This window comes from Hibiscus syriacus, unplaced genomic scaffold (assembly GCF_006381635.1).
Source record: "Hibiscus syriacus cultivar Baekdansim isolate YM2019G1 unplaced genomic scaffold, ASM638163v2 tig00111847_pilon, whole genome shotgun sequence".
NCBI lineage: Eukaryota > Viridiplantae > Streptophyta > Magnoliopsida > Malvales > Malvaceae > Hibiscus > Hibiscus syriacus.
Genome location: NW_024063200.1, coordinates 1,245,105 through 1,259,758, shown reverse-complemented (window position 1 = coordinate 1,259,758; position 14,654 = coordinate 1,245,105). Strand labels below are relative to the sequence as shown.

Below are 14,654 nucleotides of genomic sequence, written 5' to 3'. Positions count from 1 at the left end.
CCTGCTTTGATGATTTCCACGAGATTGTTTCTCCACCTAAAGTAAAAACATACCCACTTGTAGAGCTTACCTCATAATTATCAGAAACCCAGTTGGCATCACAATATCCTTCCAGTACCGCATGATAGCCAACAAAATCAAGTTTCCAATCCAAAGTACTCTTAAGATACTTAGTAAGCATCTAAGAGCAATCCAGTGTTCACCACTCAGATTAAGAGTATATCTACTTAGTCTACTTACAACATAAGCAATATCAGGTCGAGTATAGTTCATTAAGAACATTAAGATTCCAATTAATTTATCATATTCTGTTTGGGAAACACTACTTCCTTTATTCTTAAAGAGATATATGCTAGGGTCATAAGGGTTCGAACAGAGACGACATCAAAACTGTCAAATTTATTTAATACTTTCTCAAGATAGTGTGCTTGACATAAAGAAAATCCCTTTTCAGTAATTTTGACTCCTAAGATTACACTGACTTCTCCCAGATCCGTTATCTCAAATTAGTGGACAAGAAACTATTTATTTTGTTAATAGACTCAATGTTAGAACTGAAAATCAACATGTCATCAACATACAAAACTTATGATGATGGAATCAGTACCAAACATCCTCAAATACACACAAGCATCCAAACCATTCACAACAAAACCAAAATTAAGTATAGTTTTATGAAATTTCATGTACCAATGTTCCCATATAGATCTCCTCATCTAGATCTCTATTAAAAAATGTAGTCTTAACATTCATTTGATGTACTCGCAATTTATGAATGGAGGCTAGTGCAAATAATGCACGGATCGTTGAGATGTTCATAATAGGAGAGTAAGAATCAAAGTAGTCTAAAACAAACTTTTGAGTGAACCCTTTGACAACTAGCCTTGCCTTTTACCACTGGATCAAACCATCTAGTTTCATTTTCTTCCGGAAGATTCATTTGCTACAGATTCGTTTATATCCTTTAGGCAAGTCAACTAATTCCCAAGTATGATTAGACATTACCGATTCTAGTTCATCATTAATACGGTTTTCTAGAACTAGCATCGATAGATTTTATAGCCTTTTTAGGATCCTCATATAATATTAAGCTATATGATCAGAAAGAGAGTCTAAATCATTTATCTCATAAATAAAGGAAGTGATAAAATTTGGTCCAAATAGCCTTTTACTTCTTCTAGGCTCGAAATCAATTTCTTGAGAAGACCTAGCAGGAATACTAGAAAAAGTAGATAGAATATTTTCTATTTGATTTTAAGCATTTAATCTACATTTTAAGACACCCCCACATTTCTAACATTTTAGGATATCCATAAGTGTCTTGAACAACGTGTAAACAAATACTCAATCATACTAGAGTAAAGTTTGTTATGAGTTTTAGCCATAAAACTATATTTTAACCAACTCAAATTTTGTTTATACATAATTATATTCTCATTCATGATATTAACATATTAGCCTTAAGAGATCATCATAATTTTATTACTATGACCAAATTTGGTATTCCACTCAACCAAATTAATCTCTCTTTTAACTTCTGCACTAAGTTTAAGAGTTTTTATCTCTCATAGATAGTAATGCTAATAATTTCTATAGATGGTGGCACTAGTCAGTACCACTACTAATAAATCATTTATAAATTTTCTCTTTCTTAAGGATTCTTAAAGAATTATGCTTGATACTTTTAATCACAATTGTATCTTATTAAACATATATATTTTTGGGCTCACACTATTGCCTTAGCCTTAGTAGTACTACCTTAGTCTTTACTAGTGGTTTTATCTCATTTCATAGTATCCACTAAGTTTTAAAGACTACCTTAAAGGCTCATGCAATCTAATTCATGTATTTAAAAAAACATGAATTAACAGACAACAAGTCTAAATAATCTGACCTCGCAGGTAGAATCAAAATTCCAAATAGACTTGTTCATTCTCACCATGCATGCAACTTCATTCTTTGCTTCATCATTTTGAAGAATCTTCTCGTTCAACATCATCATCTTTATGATTCTCCAAAATTGCAACTGTTATGTTATCGTTATAAATTTCTCAAAAGAAATTATTAGTACGACAAGTGAGTTGATATTTTTTTTATTCAGAAACAGAATAGTCTTACCACCACATGAAAATAAATAGTTACTCATCTCCACATATTAACCAATCATACATGCATTATCTCAAACAAAAATGTTAATCAACATTATAATCATGTTACTTCTTGATTGTATCATATAAGTTTAAAAATTGATCATTTACTAAACACCAACATTTATATAGTTATTTAATAAATCATTCAACCTCCTATTGAAACTTAAAAACCATTTAAATATAATGGTTATAATTAACATTCATGCTTAAGATTAAAAATCATGAAACTGCAACACTAAATGTGTAAACATGATTTTCATGTAAAAATTAATGCAAAGCTTTATTGCATTTAAAATGATTAATCTTAATGCACATTAAAGGTTTCTTTCGCCATGCATATAACAAATGGGCATTTCAATAACAATTCAAAATTTATTATAAAAATAATAATAAATTAACCAATTTCAACATTCTCGTGTACCAAGACCCAAACGAGAACAAGTGAAACCACCATCGGATAATACTTCAATCTGTATATTAGTTTGTAAATAAACACCATTAAAGCTATAATTTGCACAATTAATGGCCAATTAAAATTATTCAACGTTTCAATTCAAACTTATTTACAAAGTAATATAAATCCAATATTTAAAGCTATAATAAATGCATAGAATTGTTTCAACCCAAACATATTAGCAAATAAAGATGTTACCTTTAACTCATGTAACAACACCTTTTAACATGCTCCTTTTAATATAACAACATAATAAGTTACAAAAATCACATTAGTGAAACCGTTATAGCATATTAATAAATATATAAATTCTCATTATGCTAACAATGGTTATAACTCATATATCATTATAGCATCTAAAGCATCTTAGCATTGAAATCATCTTTTTCTCAAATACATATTTTACTATATTCTAAACTATAGCAATAAAATATAGATATATATTCAAAAACGTTTTAAACGTTTAAACAACCATGAATTCTAAAAATCATTTCTCCTTGAATTCTATTCAATGGCCATAAAAAAATGTTATTAACTTAAGCACCATAACCATAATCAATTATGGTATCTTAAACAACCAAAAAAACCTTAATAATACTTTTAAAAAGTTTTGGAATGGTTCCAACGAATTCTTCAGCATAGCAGCAGTATGAATTTCAACTATGAATTTATCACATATCTTTACCACAAATGCCTTTTTATTCACCTTTAAAACCGATTTTGAAACCAATGTTAAAATGTTTTAATTGCTAACGTTCATATGGTTTTAGACCTCATGCATAAATGCGTTTAACAAAACATTAAAAACAATTGTTAAAATGATCTGTCTAACGTGCAGAATTTGATTTAAGCTAAAATATTATGCTTTTAAACATTTCTAACGTATGTTCATCTTATAAACAGGAACCGTTCCGAAAAAATGTTTTAGATTAACAGACTAGATTATTCAAAAGTGTGTTTTAATATTACCTCAATATTAATAACATGAACAATTTGAGTTTCTTACCGATAATTTTCCAGTGATCATAGAATCTATCTTTCTTCACAACACGAACAATAGCAATTATTGTCGTATTTAGCAGCAGTAAGAATTTGCTTCTAAATTGTTGGTAAAATAGACTGCTGCAAAACGAGGCATTAGCACTGACTGTAAAATATTAAATAAAATAATCAATCAGAAAGATAACTGTGTCGTGGTAATCCACTGCCTTAGAAGTAAATTCGCCCCGATGTGTGTAATTGCTACAATGGATGAACAACCCCTGAGGTTAACACGACTCTCCAAGAATTCGTACACCCGAAAACTGGAGTGAACTTGGTGGTATTGCACTTCTCTCAACTCAAACAACACTCAAAAGAGAGGAGTGTTTCAAAGCAAATGTTTGCTTAGGATGTTTCAAAGTGAATGAAATTGCTCTCTATTTATAGGCTAAATAGTGAGGGTAAAATAGTCACTTCCAAATCATAATTTAATTCTATTAAACGTAGAATTAAAATCCTTTAAAAGACTGTTACAAATTGAGCATTACCAACAGGTCGAACCACCTTCCTGCATAAACTAACTCAGCATACTTGAGGGCAAGTGAGTCTTTAACTTGGATGGTTTCCCGGTCAAAGGGTTAGGGACTCCAGTTCACCCCACAGCGTTGAATAGGATGGTACCACCGGGAGTTTCATAGACTCCACGACTCTTCATACCAACAAGCCGGTTTTCAACCATGTCAAAGCGGCAAATCTCATGTCTCCCACCAATTTCATTGAGTTCGGCAAGAAGAGAAGCCGGTGAAAGAGTCCTTCCATTAAGTGAAACAGGGATGCCTGAATCAATTCCGATTTCCACATATCTGTAGACATTGTGCGCGTAAGCTGTTAAATTGACATCCAAAACACATGGAAAAAATTGAAAAGGAAGGTAAATTTACTGTGGTTCATCAGGTGCATCTTCTGGGTCAACACTCATCATGTACATATCTTTCTTCGGTTCATTTGCTGGATCCTCCAAGATATCTCCCTTCAATGCCAAGATAAATTAATATTGGAACGAAACAAACAGAATAGCGTTAAGTAAAGAAAAGGAGCTTATAGAAAGATTGACGCGCCAAAAAGAAAACAGCCTAATAAGGCTTAGTTACCGAACCTCATGGCTCAAGTGCCATAAGTTCCTGTCTCTGCTGTACATCGATTTCTTTGTCACCGGTACAGGCACATTATGCTTCTTATCATATTCAATAGCATCTTCTCTCCCTGTAATATCCCATTCTCTCCAAGGAGCCACAACATTTAATTCGGGATTTAGAGCAAAGAATGTGAGCTCAAACCGAACCTGGAGGAATAATACACTAGTCAGTTTGTGTTTTCTTTTTTAAGAATCACATATAGACTGTCGTAACCATCTTTTTAAAACAATTATATTTTAAAAAACAATTATATTTTAAAAACAATTATGACTTTATTAAGAAATGGAGATTTTGAATTAATTTGAATCGGAGTAGCCATCGACCTTTAAAACAATTTTAAGAAAAATCGTTTTCAAGACAAAAATTAGTCTGCGTTATCAAAGATTCATTTTTTAGGATCTGAGAGTCGATTACGCGTGAGGAAGGATTAACACTCCCACAATGCCCAAATCTGGTACCTAATCGCTTATACATTGTTGTAAATGGTGGACATCGTAAATTCGAATCGATATTTAAAGTGTGACCCTTTTATTGAACATTGAATAAATTATTTCGAATTATTTATGAGGGAACATTCCTTATTTTGAGAAGAAACCATGGGATTCACACATCCTTCGACCCGAAGGCTATCCCATTTATTTCTCCTTTATACGAGAAACGTCCCCCTCCCCAACGTTATCAAAAGCATAAATCGAATATAAATTGGCTATCTATATTAGTATGAAACAAATTGCTATTTAAAGAGACATGCATTACATCATTTAAATTAAACTGAACATGAATTAATTATCGTCGTTGTAAAAATAAGCTCGATTTATTTCAAGTTCACATTTCGTTTGAATGTCGTGTCAAATCGCACTACTTTGATCAAGCCGTGCTTTTCACGCCCATTCTACGATAGTGTTCTTGAAAACATACGAGTATATGAAATCTTACCAAATATTATATCGATATAAGAGTAGTCGCAACTTTAACAAATGATGATTTAAAACATAGGTTATATTAATAAATATAAAAGGACTGCTATATTTAAAAATAAAAAAAATGAGTGACCATATTAGAATGAACCAAAATGAAAAGTCAAAAATAAAAAATATTTAAAGCAGGAAACCATGTTGACCAAGATGCATAGATTGAAACTACAACATAAAATAACAAAGCATAACCCATTATTGACTAAAATGGAATAAACAGAAAATAAAGCACAATAATTAGAGGATTGAAATTACAGTACCGAAAATTAAAAAGCAAAAGTAGAAAGACAGAAAATTAAAGCAATGAAATTAAAGGACTGAAATTAAATAAATAAATTAAAAGGCATAAATTTAAAAGTGCATGAAATTAAATAACAAAAAATAAAATGCAATAAAAATAAAATGTTAATGTTGAATTTTATCATTTATCCCAGACTGTAAATAATGGGAGTAGTACACCGAGGCGGGTCGTCGCAAGGTCGTACATGGTTCAGACATAAAATAAAACAAATAAATAAATAAAAGGTTAGCGGTTAGTAATTAGCAATTAGAAAGGTTAGCTGTTAGAAAAGTTAGCGGTTAGTGATTAGCTGTTTGAAATGTTAGCTGTTAAAAAAGTTAGCGGTTAGTGGTTAGCAGAGTCTGAACCATAATAATGTGGATCGTACCCCGGATCGGGTCACTACAAAATCGAATAATAATTCAAACAAATTAATAAAAATAAAATAAAAAACAGTTAGTGGTTAGTAGAGTCCAGACTATAATAATATGGATCGTACCCTGGATCGGGTCACCACATGGTCAAATCGAATATTATAAACAATAAATAAACAAATAAACAATGGTTAGAGTGTAATAAAATAAAAGTTAGTGGTTAATATGCAATAAAAAATAAAAATATGGTGACCAAAATATAAATAAACAAAAGAAACACATCAAAGTTAAAATAAATAATCTATAAATAAATGACCAATATATAAGTAAACGAAAATAGCAAGGCAAAACTAAAATAACTAGATTATAGATAAATGACTAAAATATAAAAAACTAGAATGATATGCTCAAGTTTGAAATAAATAAAAAGGCATAGAAATCAGGTGACTAAAGTGTAAATTCATGGTAGAAATGGAGGGACCTATGGGTGATTATCCCCTAAAACAAGTAACCAAAACATAAAACAAGCGAAAATAGGGAGGACTTACATGCAATTTACCCAAAAATTTTAAAACAATTCCCCCACCTAAACTAAATAGGAAAAACATGTGAAATCTCAGCCCATTTCTTCCTCAACTCACGGCTGAGAGGCTTAAAGTTAAGCCCTACGCCGGTGATGCCTCAACACTCGTAAGGCCGAACGGTAGTCGAGCATCGACCGCTTACGCTCTTCCAAACTCCGATTACGACACGGGTGACAGAGGGAGCACACAACCGAAGTAAAACCACCCCTAAAAGTCTCATCTCTAGTTTCGACCGAAATGGCCATGGCTAACCACCCACTTCCACGAACGACGGTTACACTCTCAAGGGCCACCACCAAAGGTGGCCACCAAACCAAACTTTCCCAAGGTTAGAACCTGAGACTCCTCTCTCCTAAAGGAAAACTGAACCAAACTTAGAGCAAAACCAAACTCCCCTCTACATATACGGTCGAAATAGTCTCCAGTGGTGGTGCACCGCCTAGGCGTGACCAGAGAACACTCACTCTAGAGGAAAGAGAAAAGCCATTTCCCTTACTATCCCTTTCATGCTCATTCTAAAAAAAACAAGAAAAAAATGTGAAGGGAAGAGAGCCCCGATTTTATTGTTTTTCTTTTTTTTCTTCTACAAAATCGGGGGGCTTTTTCTTTCTATTTTGGTTGGTTTTTATACCCTCTCAAAATTAAAAATGGTATAAATATGAACTTAGTCCTTATATTTTGTTGCCTTTTTAATTTTAGGACAAAATTAGGGTATTACAGATGCCCCTCTTTGCTCGTCTGTTGTTTAAACAATGACGAAGCAAAGACAAATAATGGCCTAATTTTGTCTAATTATGATGTTTACTCCGCGTATGGAGGTCAAATTGTTTGTCTGAAAAAAAAGGATTTAAAGATGACACTGTTCCTTCATGTTGAGGACGTCAGTTCAATTTGGAGATAATTTGGTGTTGAAGACGATATTGCTCATCTATTTTGAAGAGTTCTGACCCTTTTTAGGTAAATTATTTGCTGAAGCTGACGTTGTTCCTTCTCGTTGAGGAAGTCATGTCAATATGGAGATAATTTGGCGTTGAAGAAGACATTGCTTATCCATGTTAAAAAGATCTGGCCGGTGGACGACATTGTTCCTTCGTGATGAGGACGTCTAGCCTCCTTTAGGGATAATTTGGAGACAACACGGTTCCTTCACGTTGAGGAAGTCTAATTATCTGAGGATGACACTGCTTCTTTGCGTTGAGGAGACCTGGTCGGTGAACGACATTGTTCCTTCATGATGAGGATGTCTAGCCGTCTTTAGGGATAATTTGGAGGCAACACAGTTCCTTCATGATGAGGAAGTCTGGTTTTCTGAGGATGACACTGCTCTTTCACGTTGATGAGATCTAGTCGGTGGACGACATTGTTCCTTCGTGATGAGGAAGTCTAGCCATCTTTAGGGATAATTTGGAGACAAACACGGTTCCTTCGCATTGAGGAAGTCTGATTGTATGAGGATGACATTGCTCCTTCACATTGAGGAGACCTGGTATGTGGATGACATTGTTTCTTCGTGATGAGGAAGTCTAATTGTCTGAGGATGACACTGCTCCTTCGTGTTGAGGAGAGCTAGTCATAGTTGCCAATGATTGACTTGAAATAAAATATTCTTTTCCAACATGAAATTTTGGAATGATTTCTTTGCTAACATTGAATTCCTATCAAATATTCGTGTCTTAAAAAAGACTGTCTCAAGTGAGAAAAAATTTGTTTTGAGAAAAACAATCTCAAGTGAGATCAACTTTGTTTCAAGTGAAACAAATTCAAAATTTGCATTTATGAATGATTATTTTGGATGTTTTGATGAAGTTAATTTCATGTATTTGACTTGATTTTTATTTTGATAAAAATGACCTTTTGAATTTGTCCTCGTGAGAGGAGAAAACGACCTTGAGAAAGGGAAATTTAGACGATGTCCTCATGAGAGGAGAAAAATGGCCTTTGAGAGAAAATGAAATAAGGATTTTAGGAACAACAATATTAAGAAAGACTAGATTGATGTTTTTAGATAGACGATCTTGAGAAATAAGTAATTAGTTTCTCAAAAGCAATTATAAAAGCATCCTTATAAAAAGGGAAAAATCATTTTTATTGTAATGTATGATGAATGTATGATACAAAGATGCAATTTCATGTAACATGTATGTATATGTTGATGCATATTTTCTTGATCTGTGATGGGAATGGTTGCATGAGCAGTCTTCATTCTATCTCTGATTCAGTTGTCTTCACTCTTTTGTTTGCACCAGCGTGCATCTTTGTAATTCTTGATTCGTTACAATTTCTTCTTGCCCAACAAATTTTGCCCTTGATAAAAATTGGCTTTATTTGCATGAATTTGTGTAGAAATGGAGCTTTCATCTTGATTTGAAAAGAGAATCTATCATTTCAAGCTTTGGAGACTGTGAAATGTTGCTGCCTTGTAGCGGGAAATCAAAGACCACTGCCTGGAGCTGACCACCGTAGCAATTAATGGAATATTAGACTTCCCCGAAGAACCATGAGACATATCTATGCCAAGGATGATAGTTGGAACCTTAAACAAAACTGGAATTGAATGTGTTTGCTCAATTGCTAACATCAAATTCATTCCTCCAAGCTTTGCATTGATTTTTAGAAACAAATTCGTAAGGTGTTGATCATTGACCCTAGTTGGAGCCATACATTGTGTGACTATGCCAAACTCGGCAAGATTCATAAGGATCATAATTTTCCTTATCAGGTAAAACACAAAGGAGGAACTGTGGAGCTCCAGGAAATTTATATTGGATGTTCTTGATTATTTCTTCAAATTCTTTCAACAAGATAGTAGAGTTTCCTCTGATTGGGCTCTTAACTCGCCTTGAATAGAGGATCTATCTGAATTGAATGTCAAAAGAGACTATTTGTATCACATCGTGTTGAGAAGTTAACGACAACTCATCGTTCAATCTTATTTGGCTTCTCTGGTTTCTTTAAAATTCCATCACTCATTATGTGGAGAGAAATCTTCACCCTTCCTTACTTTTAACCTCGGGGGTTATATAAAACAACCTTCATCTTGGGTGAAATTAGGATTTATGGAAACACCACATGATCACAACATTGGTTCAACTCTATAGTTACTAGTTCGTAAACATTCAACAACTTACTCATCCTTTCTTGTGGCTTCTGTCTAGATTTTTCAACCATGGAAGCTCTTTTCATGTCGCTCAGAGCTTTTGTATAGCATTTTAAGGACACCAAAGTGTAAAGCTTAGTGGGAATATAAGTAGGACGCTTTGGCTTGCCAACATTAATGCATGGTCAATAACTAGAATAATGCAACTGTATTGTGATAATAGACAAAACAATCATATATAGTAAGTTCCACTGACTCTACTTCACCATTTTCATTCTTCACACCCTTCTACCTCTTTGAAAATAAATGTCTGTTCAATTCAATGATCTTGTATTCTTGGAAGATATGGGCCTTCAAAAAATCCCTGACATTTATTCTTTCTGGATGGTATTGGCCTTCAAAAATGCCCTAGCATTTATCATTTCTTGCTCTCGCACTAATTCTAAGCATGATCTTTGTGTATGAGAGACACGTGTCAATTACTAAGGCCTACTCCAGAGATATTGTCTTGTTTGAAAATATTTTTCTTCTTCTTTTATTTTCAAAATTTTGAAAAATATCAATTAAAAGAATGTTGAAAAATGTTTAATAAAAGTTTTTGAAAAAAAATTGCCCCTTTCTAGGTTTTACAATTGAGACAAATCATAAAGCTAGAGTTCATTGGATATTAAAGAATTAATTACTCTCTTAATCCTTCCAACTTATAGCTCATTAACAAGTGTCAGGATTAGGGATTGGTTTTAGGCTAACTTCCTATATTCTAAGGTTTTAGCCATCTAGTCTTTCTTCTTTTCCCTGCTCATTGGAACATTATACATGCCCCTCATTTCTGGCTTGACATTTAATTGAGTGCAAACAAAATGTCGCAACTAGCATAATAAATTGCTACACCTTTTAGAACACTTCTATTTCAGTTTTCTGAAATATTCCATTTATTCAAGCTTCGTAGACTTCCCTAGCCAATGCACTGCAGAAATATCAGTCTAAAAATGAAATTCCTGAGTGTTTGTGTCAAATTGACTATAACATGTGTTTCTCAACTCCCTTAGTCAATCTTCACTGAAACTCCTTATTTAGTAAATTTGATTTAATTTGCCATTGTTTGTCAAGCCGAATTCAACTTTATTGTATTTATATATTTTACAATTGCCTTTATTTGGCTAGCTAAAGGATTCATGTCATCACAAAGTCTTTGACTTGACAATCACAGTGGAGCAAACATCGAATTGCCAAGTATCCGATCAATGTCATGGTTTGAATGTAATCTATTCATAAAGCCAGGGCTTTTGAGTTTCCTCTATAACCAATTGCTTTAGCGAAAAAACACAGCTTTTTGTATACTGTCTGCGAATTGTGACTACAAAATATGGTCGCAAAAATATGTGCAAGTATACACAATCGAACAAGTAATACAGTGATGAGTGAGTATCGTATCCACAGGGATTAGAGGAATTTTATAAGTTCAATCACATCAATTTACTATTTCACCTAAGTATAGTTAGTAATTGTATATACAAATGAGAATGTTATGGAAAAAAAAATGAAATGATGGTGTAATGTAGTATGGTAGAAAATGGAAATGTCATGAAAAAGTGGATGGAAATGTTTTGGAAAAATTAATTTGATTGTAATGGAATCAATTGAAAATGTAAAGAAAAAATGAAATGTAAACACTGATTTGATTAAAATAACTTTAGGAAACATGAGACTTGGCAGGTTTAGGATGTCATGGCAAAACTTATTGGCGTTAGCAAGTGCAGGGATCCTATTGGTTCAGATAACATAATATGTCACGTCAATATCATTTAGCGGCAACACTAGCATATAACCTCTCGACCGAGCACTACTCCTTTTAGTCAATTGAAATCCTAGCCTTATGTCTAAGGTTGGGTTAGGTCTAGTTACTATCTAGAACCCCTTGCTTATGTGGATCCTTCTTTTTTTTCTTAAACACTAAGGATATGCTACTTAGTCATTCTCTCGAACACTAAGTAATCTCCTAAGGAATGGTTACTCTCATAGCTCTTACAACCTTAAGGCATTAAACATCATAAACAAAACAAATAAACATACAAAAATAACCATCCATTAATATAAAACTTAAATATCTATAAGGAACTCCCACCAAATAAGACTAGTCATGGTGGGGTTGAATATTTCAAGCATCAAGCCATAAAATTAATCCGTTTCATACAACCCAAATAAGATAAAAGAGAGAAAAAAATTAAAGGAATGGAGGAAAATCCTTCGACGTGCACAGCCAGAGCTCCCCTCGGCCACCACGAACTACCCCAACTCGCTAGCTCCTCTCGGACGCCTAACTCCCCACTCCCTCTAGCTTGATAATGGAAGAATGTCACGGAAAAAATGATTGACAGAAAAAGGAGAGACCTTTTTCTATCTGAAATTTAGCTAAAGGCGGCGTGTAAAGTCTTTTTTCTTTTGGTGGCTTCATCTCCTATTTATAGGGGGAATAAACCTAGGAATTTATGTTAAAATTCCTAAGATACCCCGATCAGGCTCCCTTCACGTGAGGGGGTCAGCAGTTGTGGCAGTGGTCCCCTCTAGGGCAGTTGGGCGTGGTTCCCTCCTGGGCAGCTTGTAGCTAGGCGTGGCCGTGATAGAATCAACTGACTCAGGTGGCAGATATTCCCTCCTAGGTGACTAACGATTGAGGGCACGTGAAGACAAGGACAATTGGCTTTTGAAAATATCATCTTTCATCTTTTTCGCTTCCAAAATGACGTCTGACTTGGCATTTGCATTCTGCTATGTAGTCTCATCATGTCATGGAAATTCCCTTTTCTTATTCTTTTTCCCAAATACTACACGTCATCAAACAAGATACATTCCCCATAACGTAACACCGTTTACAAAATAAAATGCCCCGGTAAAATATATTTCCACCATATGCAACTAGATGCTCCTAAATGCATCTATATGATCCTATATGAGATCTTTGACAGGCAATAAATTAAGTGAAAAGACCCTAAATATAGCCTTTTTACGTAGTTATCGCACCCCAAACTTAAGCTATTGCTTGTCGTCAAACAATGGATAATATTAAGCAAAACAAAAATACCATGGAAAGTTCAGGTTCAAGCTAGTCATATGGGATAGAATTTCAGCCCTCATAATAGTTGGCTTCAACACGCTAGATAGTTGAGAAATCAAGTACTGTTCCCTAGGACAAGATCCTTTGTGAGTGTGTGTGTGCCTTGTATCAAGTCCATCTTAACAAACCTAGAAAATTTGTAAATAAACTCTCTAGTTTTGCCACGACATTTACAAGTTTACTCCTGCACTGTTTTCTTCTTATTCTTCTTTAACACTGCTACGAGGGGAGTCAACCCATCACACCTAGCATCCCACACTCTAGGTGAAAGAAGCAACCTTTCACCCCCGAGCTAGCCAGATAGAGTCATCCCGTGAGTACTTTTATTCACTCATACGTTGTGGCTGCCATTTATTTAAATGTAGTTTCCAAGCAATGCCATGGTATAACAGAGTGTCCCTCTACAGATATGCCGAACCATTTATTAGAAAAATTTTCATTTTTTATGTGGGGTTTTCATTATTCATTATCAAAGTTTTATGCCAAGGCATGCAAGAGTTCTCTTATAAAAAAAATTCTAAGTTGACTACTTATGCTGGTGGTAGTATGACAGACATGCGACGTGGGTGCTTGCGTAATTGTGTGGGGCTAGAGTGTTCAGAATCTGATGCTGGTGTATAAGGGGGTCCTAAGGCCTTCAGGGACTGGGGAGAGTTGAGGCTCTTTTCATCGAGACACTTTATTCAACCTGCGTCTACTCTTTCATAGAGGGATTTGCTGCTGCATTTTTTATTGTACTACCTCCAGTGGCTCTGTGGGTTGCGGGGTTATTAGTAAGGTTGAGAGGTGAAGCTTAGTTTCTTGGCATTCAGTTGTTGGCACTGAGTGGAATGGATCAGGATTGACTGGCTCCTCATTATCAGCGGGATGGTGAGCATCTTCTGATGCCTAGTCATTCTCAGATAGGCACAAGAGTATATCAAGGAAGAATGAAATATCAAGATTAACGTACGGGAGAATCTCTATGAAATCATTCACCACAAACTCGTCCCAACACTTGGCATAAGCAAAGAAGGTCATCATATTACTAGTCAACTATTTTACATGATCTTGGGTTTGCTTAGCGACCTCCTCTAGAGCATCTTGTTTTACCATGGCATCTTGGGTTGCATCAGCGCGAGAAATACTCTTCTATTTCTTTTTCCCTTGTTTTTCTTGAATCCAAATAACATAGGCATCTTGGCCTTTGTAATACGGGACACCCATGCAATATTTCATCAAACTGCTCTCTTTCAACTTCTTACGATAGAGAGCCATAATGAGGTTTAGAAATACCAAGGCACTGACGGGTTACTTCAAACAAGTATGAACTTGTTCCACAATTATATTGCCTATGTCAATGGAACGCCTACCAAAATAGAGTGCAACAGAAGCATCCTTGATGTGAGACCGTGGTGTTATGGCAGTAGGAGAAGCTTGTGCTTCATAAATGATTCCACAACTTAGCCT

The 14,654-nt window shown here is 34.5% G+C and overlaps 1 protein-coding gene across 1 annotated transcript; it reads right to left on the bottom strand.

The window, feature by feature from the left end:
- Positions 1 to 4,115: 4,115 nt before the first annotated feature.
- LOC120172209 (argininosuccinate synthase, chloroplastic-like) lies at positions 4,116 to 14,300 on the bottom strand. The gene is given in 8 exon segments (XM_039179734.1): positions 4,116 to 4,217; positions 4,219 to 4,242; positions 4,244 to 4,448; positions 4,527 to 4,615; positions 4,742 to 4,943; positions 12,621 to 12,754; positions 13,947 to 14,093; positions 14,250 to 14,300. Coding segments are annotated over 8 exon segments (954 nt in total).
- Positions 14,301 to 14,654: the final 354 nt, after the last annotated feature.